This window comes from Tauraco erythrolophus, chromosome 16, assembly GCF_009769465.1.
Source record: "Tauraco erythrolophus isolate bTauEry1 chromosome 16, bTauEry1.pri, whole genome shotgun sequence".
Classification (NCBI taxonomy): Eukaryota; Metazoa; Chordata; class Aves; order Musophagiformes; family Musophagidae; genus Tauraco; species Tauraco erythrolophus.
The window spans coordinates 11,754,217-11,774,667 of NC_141480.1; the positions used below are offsets into that span (position 1 = coordinate 11,754,217).

The window sequence follows — 20,451 nt, forward strand, 5'->3', positions numbered from 1 at the left end:
GAGTCCAAGACAGCTCCCTGACAGCGTTCTGCCCAGCAGAACCGAGCCTCCCTTCCTCCTGCTCAAATCTGGTGTCATAAAAATAAACTCTACTCAAGTGAGCAAATTTTTTCTTCTATCCACATCTAAGTTTCTCCTGGGTCAGACTATTGAGTGTACAAATCCTGTCCTTTTGCACTGCTCAGGGACGACAGGCTCTTTGGAGCGAGTACAACATATGGTGGGTAGGGCAGGATGCAGGCACAGGTGGATGATATCACCTCCCCACAGCTTCCGTGCGTGGAAGAGGGACGGAAGACAGCAGGAACTTCATTCACACATCCTGAAACTCTCATGGCCATACACACACTCTGACTTGCTTTAAACAATCACTTTTGTGTGAAAAGCAAATTGACTTCACAGTGACTTCAAGAGAACGATTAAAATTGTTTGTTGTGTCTTGGCCACCTACATCCTCCTTGCACACAAGCGGGTTAGTTTGTTTAGGGCTTTTTTGGCAGCTGAGTAGAACAAGAGGGCAAACCTCTTCTTTCACATCTCCATCCTATACACATCACCACCTAGGGTAGCACTCCAGATTTAGAAAGACAAAGGAAGACAATATGCAAGTTAAATCTTAGCATGGCAGGAAACTACGTCTCTGCAGTAACACTACTGCCTATTATCTAAAATAAGGCCTTACAGTATGTGGCACCCAAATAATTTGGGATTCTTAAACAAATAAACAAAATCTTGCACAAAAACCAACCACGTTTGTTTGCCAACCAAGATGGAGCACAGGCAGAGAAGAGATCAAAGAAAACGAAGAATTAAAACTTTACTACGAAGAATAAAATAGCCCTTTGTTTTCTGTCACGATGTTAATCCCCAGCCCCTGATCAACCCTGTTAAAACATCTTCAAAGCAGACAGTGGCCTGAATGTACTTGCAATAGTGGGAGTGAACTTCTGGCTATAAACACGTGGTCTTCACTGCATCACTTACTATAATCCACATTCTCATTTGGGTCAAAATGGGGATCAAAGGCGATGGAAATAGTTGGAGATGAGGAGATGTTATTACCTGCTAGGCTGACATCCTTAGCCTACAGTACATAAAGTAACTTTGCTAATTTCGTTACTCATGTGAGGCTGGAGTTAATAGCAGAGGCATTCAGATATGACAACGGACTTAAAAACTAAACTGGCTACTTATAAAGTAGGTTATTCTGAAAGTTAACTGCTTTGGATACGTTATACACGTTTAAAATAGACGAGTAATTGATTTGAATCCTTTCTAAGTTTTTATTTGTCTTAGAAGCCTATTAACTTATTTTACAATGTTTACCTCATTCCTATCATTGCATAAGAAACTTAAGCAAATAATTACCCAGGAGAAGAGTGAACGTTGCTATATACAACCGGGTTTGCAATGCACACTGGTAACAGAAGCCCTGATTACTGCTGGTGCTACTTTCAGAAGGAATTGGATTTTATTAGGAGACAGGATTCTTCACCAAAGACTTCCGCTCAATAGATACTTAGGGCTTGTTTTTTTATAAAGTTTCTATCAAATAACATGATACAGACAACAAAGAGATACAACAAATCCCAGGACACTGTGGTAAAACACCTCCATCCTGACCTGCAACCAACCAGCTTCCTTCATGGCCTTCTCTTTAGGTATTCCTTATTTCTCAGTTCTGAAAAGGCAACACCTTGTTAAATGATCTACGTGACCATCAAAACCCGGCTGCCCAACAGCTAATTCACAACCTCAGCTCCAAATTACGTCTCTAACTCAGGTCTCCCAAGGAGGCCGGATGCCCAACCTGCCCCTCCAGCCAGCCCCAACCAAAAACCTCCTTTCTCAGCTGTTGCACAGGAGACCAGAGTATTTCAGAGCCAGAAACACCAAGAACACTGTTGCTTTAGAGTGCAAAGTACAGTGAGTATTTCACCTTTAAAACCCCAGTCCTTCAACATAAAGGTTAAACATTCATAGCACTGGACGTGTCTGCACTCTTAAGGAGCCGGGCTCCTCTTCTCGCTCTAAGTTTCCTGCCGGCGAGGACCACAGGAATACAAATAATGTCAGCCCTGGAGGCTCGCAAAACTTGGAGGCAGCCCCGAGACTGCTGACTTCGAAGAAATCTCCCTCCATTCATTGCACCGACAGGCTTGGCAAGGAGCACCTCGCCGCCTTACGAAAGGCATCGCTCTGGAAACATCCCATTTAAAGGGAAAAGGAAAAAAAGAAAAAGCGTCTCTCCCTCCTTTCCCCTGTCCCAAGCAAAGCGTTGCCCCCCCACGCCCCGAGCTGACTCGCTGCCTTTGCCCCGCGTCCCTCTCCTTCCCAGAGGCGGCAGCTAACGGGACGCACGGAGCCGGCCCCGGGTCCCCACCGCCGCAGGCGGCTTCCAGGATGGCTTAGCGAGCGGGGAGCCGGCCGACGAGCCCCCAGCTTGCGGGGGGAGGCACCGCCACCCCCGCGGGGCCGCAGGTGCTTCGCCCCCCGCCCCAGTCCCGAACCCACCTTGTAGACCTTGCCGAAGGCGCCGTCGCCCAGCTCCCCCACCACCTCCCACACCTCGCCGGGGTCCAGGTCGCGGCGGACGTGCTCGTACTCCTTGGACCGCCGCTTCTCGAAGGTGGAGAGGCGCAGGATGCGGCGGAAATTAGCGAAAGCCATGCCGGAGCCGAGCGGGGCGGCGCGGCGGGGCTGCCGAGGAGCCGCGGCCGGGGGAGCTGCCGGCAGCCGCCTCCCGCGCCCTGCCCCGGGGGAGGACGGAGCCGCTGCGCGCCCGGGGGAGCGGCGAGGCGGGGAGCGAGCGGGGCCGCCTCCAGCCGCGCACGCGGAGCCGGCGCCGCTCCACCTGCTGGCCCGGCCGCCCCCGCCCCGCGCCATTGGCCGGCGGCCGCCCCCGGCCCGCCCCGCTCGGCACGGCACGGCACGGCTCGGCTCGGCATGGCACGGCACGGCACGGCACAGGCCAGCTCGGTTCGGCCCCACCGGCAAGCCGTGTCCCTGAGGGAGGCAGAGAGTCGCATCCCTCCCCGCGGCCACCGCCGCCCACCCCCCAGCACTGCAAGGAGGAGGCCGGAGCATCAGAGGGTGATGCTAAATGTAAATAACATTGAAGACCTGGAAGCGAAGGTCTCAAACTCCTCAGCGGCTGCTGTCATGTCCCTGCCTGCTCAGCCCGGCGTACGGAGCGTGGTGAGCCGACAGCATCCTCATGGGCTGCGCTGCCAGGGGCCGAGCAGAGAGACACATCTCCGAGTGTAAAAACATAATCCTGAACTGCCTTGACAACAGAGGGACGTTTCCTTCTTCCCCCAGTTCATCTCATGTGAAAACAGCCCAACACAAATATTTTTGAAACTCCCAGTAGCAGGAATTCGAGTGTATCAGCATTGCAGGCACCCGCCATGAATTTATTTTACAGAAGACGTGACCCAACTGGTGTCGAGTGCGAAGGTTCGCATCCTCTGCCTGGCAAAACTTCAAATCCTCTGAAAAACCAACTTGAAATCAAGTATTAAATGGGGACATCTAGGGGAAACACCCGACAGTGCAGCCACTCTTCATAGTATCTCAGTTTTTAACAGAGGGCTTAGTGGTAAATGGTTGTCCGTGCAAACCCCAGTGATACCAACACTGCTCACACCAGCGTGTGTATTCTGCCCTGTATATATGTCCCATTAACGAGCCAAGGACGGAGGTAAGGGGGGAGGGGGGAAGGGAGCAGGTCCTTATCAGGTGCTGTAAAGACATAGAATCCAAAATAAATCTGGTGTCAAAGGGCTTACAGTGTAGGCAGATTCCCCATAGACTACCTGAGTGTAGGCTGATCAGATCAGGGCAGAGAGAGGTGATTTCTCTGCTGCCATAAATTTTGCAAAGTCAAGTTACCCTTTTGAAAGTTTTTGAGCAATTCTGATTCAGCACAGCATTTTGAGCACTGTGGCATTTTTTACCCACAGATACGATATGATACCCTATAAGCAGATTTGCTGTCTCTTGGCTCCATAGCGAAAGGGAATCAGCCATTTGAATTATTTCCACCCATTTCTTGTGGAAAGCTCTCAGGTGTCAAACCAACTCAGCAAACAGGTTAATTATCTATCCATGAATTACTAATTGCTGTTTTTCAAGTGATAAATAAGAGAAAGAGAATATGAACTGCAGAAAGGCAAAGAACTTTCCAAATCTGCCCCAAACCCCTGGGAGCACCCCTGATCCCATGGACAGACGGTCAGGAGCATCACCATTGCGTTAACCACGGCCGCTCAGAGTCAGCGCGGTCCCAGCAGCACGTGTGAGCAGGGCTGAGCGCTCGCTCAGCATTATGACCCAAGGGGAAGAAACTGCTGACCTGACTGCAAGCCTACGTACAGCTCTGCCTTTTACATGTTGGGTTACAGAGGGTCTGTCGACCAAAGCAAGCCTGTGGAGTTTGACTTTATTAGTATTATTCCTGGTATAGGTTAGGAGTAAGGAATAAAAAGCACTTTCAACGGTTACTGCTGCACTGGATTCCTGACTTGTTCTGAGTTGAAACAGAAACGGGTGATAAACACTTTATATAAATGTAAGAGCAGTTCGGCTTCCCAAGAGTTAACTGGAACAAGAAATCAGGTATTCAAAAGCAGCCATCTCTGAGCTACAGCTCCCAGACATGTTGTACAGGACACTGTCAGGTACTGGAAACTAGAAACATCAAAGTCCGGGCGAAGAGGAGAAGCAAAGCCCTGCGGTGGCTGCTGTGTGGGACCTTCTCGGCACGGACCAAGAGACTTTGGGGTACCACTTGTCTGAGGTTGAGATTTGCATTATAGTCTAAAAAATGCTGAAGTCTGTGCTATCTTGCACATTTTAATGAGATTTAATGCTCTTGAGCATTGTGAGAATAATTTCTGTCACTTGATTTTAGTACGTATTGTCCTTTAATGCTGAATGGAAGGGGAGCCTTTGTCTCCATGTATGAGGGGAATTCTTGAAAATGCTGAAAAAGCTTTGAGGTCAGAGGTTGCGTCTGGTTCTAGCGCAGAATTTTCCTTCTGTGAGGGGCCATTGCTGTGACGCTAATTCTGTTTCCCTGATCTTCCACGGCCAACCGAGATGAAGCTGAAATCTGGGTGTTCTCTGCAGCATCTCCGTTTAGATACAAGAACACTGCTTGTTGTCTGTAAGAAATACTGCAGCACTGGCAGATTATTTCCAGCTCCTGGATGTTCATCAAAAGGATTACCTGACCAGTAAGTATTTCTGAAAACGAGACTGGCGTTAATGCTCTAAAATTACAGGCTCTGTGTAACGTTTTGAAAAGAGACACATAGAACGCTACATCGCTTAGGGTTTAAAACCAGAGATCACAGACGTTACAAATATTGTACTTCGGATGTTACAACAAATGCAGCACTCTGTAACACTAATTAACTAGCAGCTTGGTTAATACAAGTGCTTGGCAATACCCCAAAAAGCTTTCAGATACAGCATGTATCACTATATATATCCATGTATCTATCATGCCCCAGCTGCCCTGGAAGGTCACGCGGCCTGGCTGCTCCTGTATCGCCTTCTGAAATATGTACGGCTCAGGGGACCACTGAGCTGAGATGCATTTTCAGCTCACATCAAAGATACTCCTTTCCCCTTCCCCCTTCCATTGCCTCCTTCCCTGTTTGTGAGACAGAAAAAGGTCCAAGAGCCTAGGAAACCTGTTTGATTTCACAGTGTTACCATGCCCTGCATCGCAGCAGATGCGAAGTCCCTGGGCCAGGCTTGCTAGCAGTGTACAAACATGATAACCAGGTCCTGGCACAACGAGCAGACAATGGACACAGGAAAAACACAGGGCAGCGACGGAGGGCTGTACAGCTGTGCAAGCAAGATGCCAGGAACACGGGGCAAGAGGGGATTTCTGGCTCACTGAAGCTAATTCCTCAGTACTGCAGCAACCTCGTCATGTAATCCCTTCCGTAAACTGATCGTGCTCCGTGTTACAAAGCAGGTGAGTTTCTTGCCAATAGTGTCCTCCACGTGAGGCTGTTTGCAACCCCCCATCTGCTGCTTTGCAGCTTTCCCACCTCCCACCTGCAGTTCTTCAGTCTATTCCCATCGTTTTGCAACCCCACCTTATGCTCCAGTTCGACTGACACCTTTTCCCATGGATTTACCCCCCTGGCAGGGGTTTAGGGGTAGAAGAATCAGATCAGGCTGCAGATTTTTTAGCAGGAGCTGTTTGTCCTCGGTGTTCGCCCTTGGGGAAGTTTGAGGGAAATGCTAAATCTGGAGGTTTGGCTCTTCCTCTACACTGGACAAAATTAAATAGGACTAAAAATAATTGCTAGTGGATCGCAAGTTAAAAGTGACACCTCCAAAAGAAAAATGGGTTCTTTTTCCAATGTTTGTGGTTTGTTGGAAAATTCATTTTTTCTCCAGGGTTGGGGTGGAAGAGAAGACAGAAAATTATGAGCACTTTAACATTGCCTTCTGTGCAGAAATCACATATGCCCCTTCCATAACTCAGGCCATCTTATTAATATTGTCTATTAATTCTGAACAGTATCTCTTGTCTGCTATTGTGTTTTAATTGCCTGTGCAACCTGTCTGGGAGCAGCAGGCATCTAAAATAAAATAAATCCTGCTAATCATTGCTCCCAGACAATGTGCAGATGATGCCTGAGAGCTCACTGTTTTCCAGATCTGCAGTTTTATTGCTTTCTCTGTTATGTGACTGACCAGATCATGCTGCTGTTTGACTTGCTGAACTGAAATGTGAGGGGGAAGGTTTGCTTTAATGAGCTCTACATGGTGGTGTGCATCCTCCTGTCCCATGAGGTGCATACCCTGCAGGTCCTGGAGTCAGTACAGGAACACCTGCACTGTCCGACACCCTCATAAAAGGGAATCAGCTCACTGGAGCTGATCTTTATACATGGCATGCCAGAGATGGAGGAGGTCCCTGGGTCTCAATGTGGCCTTGATGCTGCTGCGTAGAAAAGGAAAGCAGGGAAACAAGCAGTCCCCCTGTCAATACGAAACTTGCTCCTCTGGGATAAATCCACCTCTGAACCTGTTGCCGAGTAAGAACCATCTAAAAACTCCTCCCAGCTCAGGCTGTCCATCCTAGCAAGGAGTTCTCCAAAAAACAAGTCCTCAGATGTGGCTATACCTGAAACCCATTGTTTTTCGCTAGGTCCCTGGTGCAGCGTGTGCTGATGACCTTCTTCAGCCTCCTGGCATCCCCTGCAGCCCAGGCTGAGGAAAGGCTGGTGCTTTTCCAGGGAAAAGCCGTGAGGACAGCAGGCTGCCATGAGGGACAGGGGTGCTAAAGCCAGGGTTACCCCCAGAGCTTGACTTTGCGGTTGGACAGGACCTGCAGCTCCACTCTGGACTGGACACCTGGCTGAGGGCCAGCGCTCGGGGCTGCTGCCAGCACGACTTGGGGAGGAAAGAGAGGAGCCAGCTAAGGGACACAGCCCTGCAAGTCGTTGGGCACGTGGGAGGGATGGGAAAGGGCCTCACAAAGCAGCCTCGGAGCTCGGCTGGCTGTTGGCAGCTCTCCCCGGCACAGCCCACAGCCCCAACCCCACCAGCAGCAGCAGCCGCGTGCTCCCACGTGGCTCCATGGCAGGAAGCACCAGGATTTTGGTATTTCCTGCGGGTGCAACTAGCGGGAGGTCACCTTTATTCTCTGGGTTCGACGACTCGTTGGTATTCCTCGTATTCTTTCCAAGCAGGAAATCAGTGCTTATCATCTGTTTCTAAACCTTTCTGCCCCAAACCAGAACCATCTTGAACAGCAGTTCATCCACCGGCACGCAGGACCTGCCTTTCCACTGCTGAATGTAGATGGGGATAATATGATTGATTTTCATATGTTTGAAGCCACAGGGTTTCTCTTCAACATCCAGAAAGAACAACTTAAGAAGGTATTCAAGGTCTTGGATATTTCCGGAGCTGAGGTAAAATTAGAGAAATTACAGTCAAAAGATAGGCCATGAAAACACCCCTAAATTCAAAATCAATCCTTGGGAATAATTTTGTACTACAGCCCCCAGCCGCTTCTCAAGCCTGAGTTTTCTTCCTGTTGTCTTCAGGAGTGGGTCTTTGGTGACTTACTGCACAGTCCGAATTGCAAATGTTTTAACAGTAAGATAGCAATAGGAAGAAATAATTTTTGGGAGGTAAACCAGACATATCCCTCTGTCTGAGAAGACTCTAATGGGAGCAGGAGGGCAGGACTGGCAGAACTGCCTTTATTTAAGCTATTTTCTTCTGAGTTTGCTTGTGGCTTCTCATTTTTTTTCCAAGCTCTCTGCAGTCTGTTCTCAGAGCTGCCGGCCTGGGCATACCTCGATGGGTACTTTGGACTTGAAATTCCTTCTAGAAACATCACAGGTTCCATACTTTGGCTTATGCCCATGCCATGGAGATGCCAATGCCAGATCAGAGCCCCAAGGGAAGCTCTTTTTCTTCTCTCATGGAGACCTCATTTTGATGTTAAACCAGCTCCAGGTTCCAAGGAGAGGCCGTAGGGATCTGGCCCATCCCTGCCCCATTGCAGGGAGCAGCTCCCCGCCACCAAAAAGGGAACAAAGCTGGTAACAACACCTCCCCTCCAACTCTGCCATTACACAGCCCTTAGGAAGGGCACACACCCATCCCTTGCCAGTTTGCTTTTGCCCCAGCTCACCTTCACCCCTCTCTGCTCACTGATGCTCTTTCAAATCCCTCCCCGCTCTGAAGTGCTCTGTGAGTGACGACCACCTGCAGCTACACAGGTAGGGAACTGGTCAGTAATAGGCTGTAGACATCTCTGATCTCTGTCACAGCTTCACACCGTCCTCACGACTTCGGCATCTCAGCACGCTCCAGGAGCACATTTAGCAAAACAGCCATTAGTAACTAAGGGAGATCCCTTCTCCTTCGCCTCTTTTCTGCTGCTGGGTTCCCGGGTTGTTTTTATTGATAATTCCCCTCCTCTATGTTGCACCACCAGTATCCTCTTCAATTACTTGTACAGGTAGTTGTTGCATCTCTCCCATGAGCCCTGCAGGGCTTGCAGCCCTTTTCCTGTGTGCTTTAGCAGCACAGCGAGGTATCAAAGACTCCGTCCTGTTCAGGGCCTGCAGACAGTTCTCTAATGCCCTCAAAGCAGTTTCCTGGGATAAACTCTTTCTGCCCCAAGTCGCATTGATCCCGTCCTTTCATCTCAAGGCTGCCTGAAAGACCACTGTAAGCGAGAGCAGCGTGGCAGCGATAGAGCCGTGAAGGCACCCGCTCCCCTCCGCCCAGCCACACCTAACTCCAGCTGTTACCAATCACTCCAACATCTGCAAGTCGTTACAAATGGTAAAGAAAGAGCCATGTGCCCGGGAGGTGCCCCATTAGCCTGCAACGTGTTCGGGATGAGCCAAAGGCACTCAGTTGAAACTGATTTCTCCTGAGTCTGTCGGGAAACTGGAGCAAGTTGGAGAAGGGGATGAGAGCCTGGACTTGGGGTCTTTCTCTGAAATAACTCGTTATGTTGGGCAAGGCTGCCTTGCTGAGCTAGGCATCCATCTCCTCCCCAAAATTAGCAACTGAACTATGGGGAATTCAGGATGTTTGCAGTCTTCTGAATTGACAAACAACAAGGAAAAGAGGAAGGGGATCGTGAATAGCCTCCCAGCAGGATCAGTGAGCTCCTAACAGCGTCAACAAGAACCCTTTACCCAGCTGGGAACAACGCAGCCTGGTGTCTCCATCCCCCTGGGCTCAGGCCAGATAGATGTACCAAACTTGTAGAAAGTGAATAAATCACAGTGCTGCAGTAAAGCAACTGCCTGTTCCGTTTTCTCCATTGCACATCGCCGCTGCTCTGCCAAGGTGAGCACCAGAGACTGGTGTCTGAGGAGGAGGAAGGACAGATGCAACTTGGCCTTCAGCCTCGTGTCTCACAACTCCCCAGGACCAGGCCTGCTCTCAGCGTTCTCTTTCCCCGCATACTAGAACAGCTGTGTCTTCCCAGTGTGCCAGACACAACCTCTCCCTGTCCCCTCCGCTACACACAGGTTTAGGGAGCGCCCTCCTCCCGGCGCTGCCGTTTTGCCGTGTCCAGCCGCACCCAAAGCACGGCTGGTGTGATACAGGGCTGGTGCCTGGGGCTGGACCCGCTCCCGCTCGACATCCCTCGCCTGCGCGCTCCAGGCTCGGCAGCTCCCGGCGTCCTGAGGAACGGCCCAATGACAGGAAACGCTGTTTGCTTTGTTAACGAAACCACCTAATTAAGTCCATGTGGAGAGAAAGGAAGAGAGGCAGTTTGGTTTCTCTTGCTAAATATTGACTGTTTACCCTTTGGCACAGCCATCCAGTGAATTTATTTCCCCCCGCCCCCCATCTTGCACGCAGGACATCATAGAGCCTCCTCCAAACTCGCTGCCATTAGAGAGCTTCTCTAACGAAGCAGCGTGGCTACAGCATAAGGGACTAATTAGAATAGAAAATTCCAGTCTCTGAGCACCGCCACTGACCTCCCACGAAGTGAGGTTTCGGCATGCCTGGAAGGTGGCATCCCACCTCTCGGACCTTTGCAACTGCTCAACTGCTCTGAATCCAGAGAAAATAAACCACACAGCTGAAATCCCAACTTTCTGGGATTATGCAGAGAAAGGGAGAACACAACAAACCACTCTTTGCAGAGCTCAGTGTCTTTTCCATAAATTACCTTGGTATTTTTTGTCCAGATTTGGAGGGACCAGCCACCCTGAGCTTTCAGCCAGATGCTTCCTACGGTGTCCAGAACGACTCCAGAGTTTCTGCACTGACCAGGGCTGTTATCCAGCATAAGAAACAGCAAAATCAGGTCTGCAGTTAAAGACTTTCCCTTAGTGCTGTCGCTGGAGCCCAGCAGCAGGTGCTAACACAGGACCGGTCTGCAGGAGCACAGACCGAGCAGGATGGGTGTGTTGCCCAGGCTCGGATGCAGCTTTAGCCACAGAAAGCAATCGGAATTTGGCACTGGGCCGGGGCGAGTGGCAGAAACCTCACCATGGTTGCAGCATGTTATACAATATCATCTAGTGAGATATAGTCAATGAAATATGAATATAGGCACAATACAAACACTAATTGTATGTTAATTAGGAATAGAAACACCATAATCTATATAACATAGTGCTATAAATCATACGCAGTCTCCTATAAGCTCTGAACTAGACTAGACTATTTCATTTGGTATGGACCTACAAGGATCATCTAGTCCAACTGCCTGACCACTTCAGGGCTGACCAAAGTCAAAGCATGTCTTTAAGGGTATTGTCCAAATGCCTCTTAAACACCTACAGGCTTGGGGCATCAACCTGTTCCAGTCTTTGACCACCTTCTGGGCAATGAAATGCTTCCCAATGTCCAGTTTAAACCTCCCCTACAGCTCTGAACCATTCCCACATGTCCTAGCACTGGATAATCGGGAGATTAGCACCTCCCTCTCCATCCTACAGCTCATATGCTGTAGGGTGTGAAGCAGCACCTCATGTCACTGCAGCGACTGAGAAAATTTCAACTCTTGTGCACTTTTGACCTAGAATCGACATCCGTTTGGAGTTTTGCTTAGGTCAACAATCAGCCCGGAGTTCCCCACCCCATTTCATACATCGAAATGTGCTCCAGCTGCAGGCCAAGGAGAGCTTGGTGTGGTGTGGTGTCGGCATGCACGCATGGCACAACATGAGATGGGCATCCCTCTGACTACCTGACAAGCGACCACACCTTTGGTCAACTAGAAGATGGGTAAAGAAAGATCACACACAGTTTTATAGTCCTGGTGTTTGAGGACGTGGGGTCTAAGAACTTCTCTGTCCATGCTGGGGAGGTGGCAGCAGGGTGGTCTCATGGGTCAGAACCAATGGCTAGGAACAAGCCTTCGCACCTGCTGCTTTACATAAACACACACAAGCGAATAAGTATATATAAAAAAGATTATAGATCCTCATACATATAAAAGAAGAATGTAAATATATATGGGAAAAAGTTTAAAAGTTGCAGGAAAATCGCATGCTTATTTGTTTATAACTCACATCATAAATTCTACCATGAAATTATCCTAAGGTAAAAAAATAAAAAATTGAAAAGTTTAGCTGTGATAACATTAGACCAAAGCGGCCTACAAAAAAATTACTCCTACTCCTCTGATACATTAGGTAGTTAATCAAGACTATAAAAGTGGTGACCTGAATTAAGACAACATGTCAGTTAATGTAATTACAGGACAATTACAGAGATCCATTATTTTCCACTGATCACCAAGGAGCCAGGAGCGCATCTGCAGACAGCAGGAGCCAGGCACAGAGCAGGTTCGTGCTGGATGTCTGAGCACATCTCCACGGACTGCACACCTCGTTTGCAAGATAAAATGTTGTCACACATCAAAATTATTACCAAAATGTGTCTCTAGGGTATCAAACAGGTAATGAAAAAGTTGTAGAGCTCCAGTTCAGAATTAAAAGCCCTGTAAGAAACTTAAAAAGAAAAACAGCACTGAATTTATTTCTTAAGGCATGGCATTTCCAGGATTACTTTTATTTTTTTAAATGCAAGGGGAAAGAAGTTTCTCTTCTTTGTTTTAAATACAGAAACTTTGCACAGCACTTCTGATAGTTCATGACGGTTTGCTCTCAATGGTAAAATATCTTCCCTAGGTTAAAAGTAAAAAAAAAATTAAAAATCACATAGTTTAACACTCTAAAGAGAATCTACCTGTGCTTTGCAGTTGATTTAAAATATCTGCACACACTACTGTGATATGTCAACTGAGAAACAGAGGTACAACATGAAAATACATAATGCATTGTAAAAGTTACCTGATGTTCACAGCATCTTTGTATTGGCCTAGAATTCTTCATGGACTGAAGGAGCTAGGGAGGGGGAAAAAAAAAGTTTAAAAGCGTGCTTTATACAATTGGTATATCTGATTCTAAAAGATTTTATAAAAATTACGGGGCGGGGGGAAGTCATGTCACTGGAATCCCCTCATCCTTGTTTCACTGCATGTTGGAGCTGTGTATTTGCTGTGTCAGTACCAAATCCAGCCCCGTGTCCTACATAATATGAATGTTTGTTACATGGTGCACACAAACAAACCACATACAAAAAGTTTTACCATAAAAATGAAGATATTTATTCAAGAAGTACAAATTTGATGGTACCAGCCATCTTTGAAAGCCATTACCATGAGGCAGAGAGGACACAAACCGAAGTCTCTTGCTCAGAGCATATGAAAGCAAGTGTCTTACAAATCGCCAGCTAATGCAGTCGTTTCGATCAATGCTCAAAAGCCACCTCCACTTTTTAAACATTCCCTGGACTTAAGAGAGGCACAATACAAGACCAGTTAGTTATTTTAATAAAGCCATCAGCTAGAATTTATTTTGTTTTAAATTTCCTTAAATTGTCTCCAGCCTTCCACTGGATTTAAATTTCCTAAAGAAAAAGTGACTTGGGAATGAGCAGGTGCAGAATTTTTGAAGCTCGAAGACGAACTAAAAGTTTTAAGGCAGGAGTCAGGATTTTAAGTTCTCTATTTGCCCCACGGCTCTGATCAAATGGTCTTCATCTGTAAAACATACAAATACAGAGTTCTACTCGATAAATACCCAATGAATGGTCCTGCTTAGAGGGCAGGAACATACTTTTTCACAGAGGGTCCAATGGACACATTTATTAAGAGTCTCAAAGTCCACGGTAAGAAGCCCACTGGTTAGAACATCTCATCTTTCAACTGTTTGACTTTTGTAGGCTCAGTGGCATTTTATCTCCCTTGGAAGGAGAGCTATAGCTCCATCTCCTACGAATAAGAGCAACACACACGCGGCTACAGAGTATCTAAGCGGATGAAATATGGAAGAGGAGAGCCATTTGCAGAACAGAGCAATCAAAAACACTTCATGAAAAGGAAAAGTCTTAAAGCAGGCAGACTTGTATATACAGTCATTAACCAACAGAAGCGTTTGTAGCTGCAGATATAATAGCAGGACATTCGTCTTCTTTGGGAGAAGACAGAAGTACAGTTGCTGGGAAGTTTTAACTCAAAGGCTTCCTAGACCAGTTAACTTGCAACGCAGACCACCAACATTTCGCGGGTTTGAAGCAGATTTTTTTTCTTTTTTTTCCAAGAAAGTTTGCAGAGCGTATGAAGCTTGTCCCCCCACCCAAGGCAAGTTTTCAAAAACGCCTTTCTCAAATACCTCTACATCCTACTCCGGGAGAGCACAAGCTGTCCAAGAACTGCCAGCCGTCATCCAGGAGGGAGTCAGAATTACAGGGGAAGTGGTGAAGGGCAAAGAAAAAAAAAGCCCCTTTTTCTAACAGAGACTACTTTCATTTCAACATAACAGCATCTGAGCAGCGCAGTGAAAAAGCCAACTTTTTTTTTTTAAAATGTAAACATTCTCTGCATAAGGTGCAGGGTCTTGGATGTATTTACAGTGACACAGAAAAGAGTTTGTAAAATACAGATCAAGAGTCAGAAATGTAGCTACCACTTAGGCCTCTGAAGGTAGAAATGGAGAAACGTACAGCATTCAATTCGTCAACACAAGGCTAAAATGCTTTCAAAACTCCATGGCTAAAAGCATCCCACCACTGTAACAACCTAAGATTTTTTTTTTTAATAGTTTTTCAAAAGTTTTTACATTATTTACTAGCAATGGATATATATGCAGAAGCATGTCATACTACAGCAATGTTTCATCAATTGGCCATCTGCTTTACCAAAGGTTATGCACATTGCCACGTTGCCTTGTTGCTCCGGTGAACCCCCCTTTCCTCTCCTGCCCAAAGTAACTTGGGAACTTTCTATGAAAGGCAAAGAGGAGCTGGGTTCTGTTTGTTTGCTCCTGGGGTGAGGGTTTGTTTTTTCTGTTGTTGCTACTGCTTTTCGCATTGGCGATCTATTAAAAAACCCAACTTATTACACTGCTGACTCACACCGTTTAGTTTCCCAAAATATTTCCCAGATGCAGAGATGCAAAGGCTATTAGAAAACTAAGAAACTAAGTTCTTGCAGGGCAGCTATTCCAAGCTGTATTTTCTGCAGAAGACACCAATATGCTTTAATGCACAAAGAGCCAAGGGAGTCAATGAAACTTTTGGGAGCACGATGCTCTGAAGGAGCAGCTGTCACTTGGTTGTGGAAGATGACCCTGAGCATCCTTCTGTAGCGCAATGAGCAACGTACCTACAGCATCTGCAGCTTTTCTGGAGCGCCTTTGCCCCAGCAGACTATGTGTGTTCACGCCTCTCTGCCCTTCAAGCTGTTCAGGAGTGTGGACTTTCATGAGGTTATTACTTCTGGGTCAGGCAGAAGCAACAATAAAGAGTATAAAAATCTGAATCACATCAAACTGACCTGTCACTAACATGGTAAAAAATGTTGTCTATTGGCATCAGTTCACAGCCAGAGCTAATCAGGAATGACACACAGGGCTGAAGGGTCTAACAAACAATAAAAAAAAATCCTGTTAGTCCGCACTTGTCAGTACTTGGCATTGCAGTTCACGGCTGTGTGCGTTAAAAAACCTGCTGCGCTGCTGCAATTGCAACTGAAGGGGCAGTTGAAAATTGCGGGGCAGCACACCAGCCGGCGTGCCAAAACCCAGCCCGGGCCACGCTGCCAGCGGCGCTGAGCTGCAAGCTCAACGTACACCCATGCTGCAAAATACAGATGCACGCCCCAGCATGCTTCTGTCCATCCTCCCCGTGAGCCGCCGCTGGTGTCGGCCACGCAGACCTGCACCCGTCCTGCCAGCTAAACTGCGGTGTAGTACTTGGTCAGTCTCGCTTCAGCCATGCCTGCTCTGCCTCCCTCCCTCCCTGCTCCGGGCACACGGCGAGCCCCACTCTGCCCCGGGAACCTGCACCAGTCCCACCACAGCCCCGGCCTGGTTTCCTGCACTGGCATTTGCACCGAAGCCCATCTCGTAGGACAAAGACATGGCATTTCAGAGACAAAAATAACTGTTCTCTCAACATATATTGCAGCCTGTAGTTATATACATGGGATACATTAGTCAACGTGCTGTATGCCTTCATTACTGATATTTTTAAAGTATATATATGTTTTGAAACTTCAAATTCTTTCCTAATACAAACCTTGTAAAATTTGTTTCCAGCAGGGTATATGCTTAGCACATCTGTCGTTTTATACAGAAGAGGTTGAAAAGTCTTCACTTTCACCCATAAAAGCATTTTATCATTGATTTTTTTCAGTTTTAGATATGTGCTTAAGGGACAGGAGAGGGAGGGAGGCTGTTAGAGGAAAGAGCATTTTCATGAACCAATTCTCTGTTCTACACAAAGCCCACTCACAACACAGCCTTCAGATCATCACCTTGCTTGCTGCCATAAAAGCGATTAAAATAAAACACGGTCATCTATTATGGCATAATAAAACTGAATCTTTTCCAAGTAAGAGGGGGAACAGGGAAAGAAGGAGCCCTTCCAGCCCCTACACGCCGTAACTTCAAAAACAGTACATGGTGACTATTGCCTGAATGCAAATAGAAAAAGCAAAAAAAATCAACAAAATGTATCCTACAGAAAAAAAAAGTAGTGTTTTAGTGTTCACAGTTACAGAACTGTCACCCTGGTTTGCGCCTCCTTAATCTATGACGATTCTCTCCCTCCCAGAAGGGACTGCATGGAAACGACATCGTAAAGACCATTTTTACAGAGATGTAAGTTATGCCTTACAAGACAAGTCGTGTCTTCATGGCATGAAACCATCTTTTGCCTGGTGAAAATCCAAGACAGTTTTGAGTTGTTTATATATCAAATATTTTTTTCCCCTCTGGAATGCAAGAGATCTGTCTGCAAAAATCCAGTATAGTAAATTGTATTTGTCTTAAAAAAAAAACCACTCCACAATAGAAACCTTTTGTTATAGATTAGTATTTATCAGCTTTGATTTCTTTTCTTTAAAAAGAAAAAAAGAACAACGAAAACCAAGTCACTTTGGTGTTTATGAGAACAGGGAACTATTTATCCTTTACACAGCTCTGCCACTGCACTTTAGCCATCCTGTATCAAACTGGGGCTAAAGGAGCTGTCAGAAAACCATAGGCTTAATGCAACACAGGGACCAAAAAGAAAGCTAGATTTATTTGGAGTGGGGTGGGAAACGCATATAAACGTGGATCTGTTTTCCAAGCATCAGTGTAAATTCTACGCCTGCTTCCACCTGCTGGGAAAGACTCGTGATGTTGTACAAGCGACCTCTGCTTGTTCTGGCTCTACGCTAATGCTCGGGGAGCAAGAACTCCCTTCCAGTCTGAGAAACTGAGTTCTATGGAATTAATGAAGGAGCAAAAGTAACAAGTTTAACATTGTCAGTGTAACCCACCAGTTTCACTAGCAGACGAGAAAGAGCTGGGATCACTGCAGCTTTAGACTACTGATTCAGAGAGGGAAGACAGAAACCAACAAAAATATGCTACTCATACCCAAATAGCACATTCGACTTTGGAAGAAGCGAAGTCATTTCAATGACGGCTGAAAAAACAGGCAAACTACAAATCATGTGTAAATGGAACAGGGCATTTGATCTCAACCAAAGGCATTACCAGACAGGGGTGCAGAGCAGCCAAAGGAACACAGAGAGCATCGCTAACTGAGGGAACAAGCAATTCGATTTCACACACCCCCCCAAAATATGCTCTGATTCAGATTTTTGAAGACTACAAAAGGATTTGTCGTTTGCTGAAAGGGCTCCTCTTACATTCTGAAGGGAAAGCACCAGCTGTGAAACACGCACGTCACGCTCTGGGCCGTGGGTGCGTGTTGGTGAGGATACCTCCCGCTCCTGGCTGGAGAGTTGCCAGAACTAGATGACTGGCTGCTGCTTCAAGTGACACACAAAAGCTGAAAACCACGTGCTGTTGTATCCCCTTTACCATCTTTCATGCTTCGTGCCCTCTAGGAACCGAGCAGGGGAAGTTGCCATCCATTGTGTCTGGGTGTAACTGGAGTTTAACCCGGACCTATGACATCAGTGCCCGCCTCACCTTAGCCAGCCTGATGACAACTCGGTTTAATGATCTGAGTGACCTACGGCAAGTCAGCAGACACGTACAGGTGTCGCTCAGCCAGTAAACTTCGGGCTTAGACAGTCTTGTAGCGAGTAAGTTTACAGTACAGTACGTCAGAGTATACATTGACTTAAGTTATTGCCTAAGGCTCCGATGGGCTGCGTTCCCAGCTCAGGAGCCAGCAATGGCACCGGACTGTGATGCCATCTTGGAATGTACAATTGCGTGGTCTGAGCATCTCCAGGAGCTGCCCATGTGGGACGGAGACCAAGCCCCCCGCCCCGTTCCGCTGCCCAGGGCCGGCTGTGCCTCAGCGAAGCACGCGAGTTAGGTCAAGCCAGAAAGGATCCCCATGAACAGGCAGCGCGGGACCTACCCAGAGCAGCAATTCTTGCATGAACTGTATGTGGTGCTGATGTGAAATTTTATAAACAGATTAATTTTTTTAAATTTTCGATTTTTTTTTTTAAATAAAAGTGCTCTCTGTTGCTCTGGCTCCACGGATCAGGACATCACCTACAGTTTTAAGAACCATTACATATTTCTATTGTTTAAGTGAATTACAACCTCCTCCCTCCCTCTTTGTACCTCCTCCCTTTTCCCTTCCCGCTCCTTCCTTTGCCCTTGCCCAGTGCTGCTTGCTGTTGTGTTAAATATGAGATCAGGCAAACCCCAAAGGCCAGTTTATATTTTTATGCTTTGTTTTTGCAGATCTCCATCACAGATGGAATTTTTGCTGGTCATTTCTTGGAACCAATCCATTAGCAGGACAAACCAAAAGAAGAGAGGGCAGTGAAAACAAACCCCACGACAGAAACGGAGGAAAGAAGAATCAATAAACAAGAAGAAATCAGTTTTCCACCGGAGTGGGATTTGCTAAGGGCTGGCTCACGATGACTTGCACCACGTAGTCCTTTGGGATTTTCAGCTCCTCCAGTTTCATTTTGTCTGCCAGTGGCCTGCCCGAGAAGAACCAGCGCTGGCTGCCCGGCTCCACTCCCTCCACCGCGTGCAGCCGCCTCTTCATGTGGTACACCGTGTCCATGCTGCGGACCATGAGTTTGAGGTCTTTGCCTGTGGACAGGCGCAAACGAAGCTGGCATTCGTGCCCTGAATTGGGTGGGGGGTCAGGAATATCCAGAGTCTCCAGGTCACCCTTCTCCTCTATCATGTTGATAGGTGGGGCGAGGCAGTAGACAGGAAGCTGGTACCGGTTGCCCAGTTCATCGTAACACTCTGTAAGAGCACCTTTAGGAGAGAAGAGGGGGAAAAAAAAAAAAAAAAATCAACATGAATGCATTTCACATTTAACTTTGAAGCGGTTGTGCTCAGAAGTGCTGACCCCACTGATAAACCATCTGAGCAATGAGGTCTGAATTCAGGCTTTAAAGGACTGATGCAAAAAATCTGAAGTTTTCATTAAGAATTGCTCCACCTTGTTTTCATACAGAAACTTGGGGTTGACTTAAAAGCACCCCCTAAAAGCCAAATGTACCTCTCCCCCCCCAGATAAAGCAGGATAAACTTCAAAAGCAGCAGGAAGGAAGAGATGAGGAAGGATGATGTCCTCCCCATGTGCTGTTTAAAAGAGAAGTGTTTCACCAGCAGCACAGCCCGAGGTTCAGGGCATGTGTGCACCCAGAAAATGCTACTTGGGTGAATTACACGATCCTGAATCTGAGCTCTGAAAAGGCAAAATGGCAAAGACCAAAAGCAAAGGACCGCTGTGAAAGAAAGACTTTGTAACTTCTCAAACATTCAAAAATTGCTGAAAGGGTTTCATACAGGACTCATGTTTTAGTGATCACTGCCAGAACAAACACGCACGACCACCCAAGTCAAGACAACTCCGCAGCTCTGGATGGAGCCCGGTGTCACTGCCAGAGCAACGACACCCAGCACATACTCCACATTTGCACAGCATCTGTGACTCCCATGTTCAAAGCCCTGAAGTTTCAGGAGTGATTTGTATTTCCCCAGATTCCCAAGAGCTTCCTCGGGATAACCGAGGTGTTCGTGTTCAGGATGGCCGGCAGCAGCGCGCTGCCCTGCACACGGTGCTGCTCCTCACCGAAATGGTACAACAGAACAGCTCAACGATTGTAACACGCACCCAACTAACAAATACAAACTGGCTTCTTCACAGTATGAGGCACGCTTTACAAAGATATTTCAAGAACCACCCTGGAAAAATGGCAGCACATTTTTCAGAACATTTTAAGAGTTAAAGTAAGAGAAGGCTGAAAGCAGAGCCCTGCGGCACAGAGCACACACAGCCTCTTGCAGTGAGCCAGGAAACCGAGACGCAGAGGAAGCTGCATCCTGAATCCCAGCAGAAATCTCTTCTTGCTGTGGTTAAAACCCCCAGATACTCACACTCCCAAGCAAATGCTTCTCC

At 47.2% G+C, this 20,451-nt stretch overlaps 3 protein-coding genes across 3 annotated transcripts in view; 1 reads left to right on the forward strand and 2 right to left on the reverse strand.

Moving 5' to 3' along the window:
- The window catches only part of STK10 (serine/threonine kinase 10), a 51,304-nt gene extending 48,634 nt beyond the window's left edge, over positions 1–2,670 (reverse strand). Inside the window, exon 1 of the mRNA XM_086621582.1 lies at positions 2,515–2,670. Coding sequence (XP_086477708.1) covers positions 2,515–2,670 — 156 coding nt within the window. The remainder of the gene's footprint in view (positions 1–2,514) is intronic.
- Positions 2,671–5,103: 2,433 nt separating this feature from the next.
- On the forward strand, positions 5,104–9,611 carry EFCAB9 (EF-hand calcium binding domain 9). The gene is given in 5 exon segments (XM_009982986.1): positions 5,104–5,148; positions 5,150–5,240; positions 6,689–6,825; positions 7,776–7,952; positions 9,570–9,611. Coding segments are annotated over 5 exon segments (492 nt in total).
- Positions 9,612–18,738: 9,127 nt separating this feature from the next.
- The window catches only part of UBTD2 (ubiquitin domain containing 2), a 55,193-nt gene continuing 53,480 nt past the window's right edge, over positions 18,739–20,451 (reverse strand). The window contains exon 3 of the mRNA XM_086621641.1: positions 18,739–19,301. Coding sequence (XP_086477767.1) covers positions 18,904–19,301 — 398 coding nt within the window. The 3' untranslated portion in view covers positions 18,739–18,903. The remainder of the gene's footprint in view (positions 19,302–20,451) is intronic.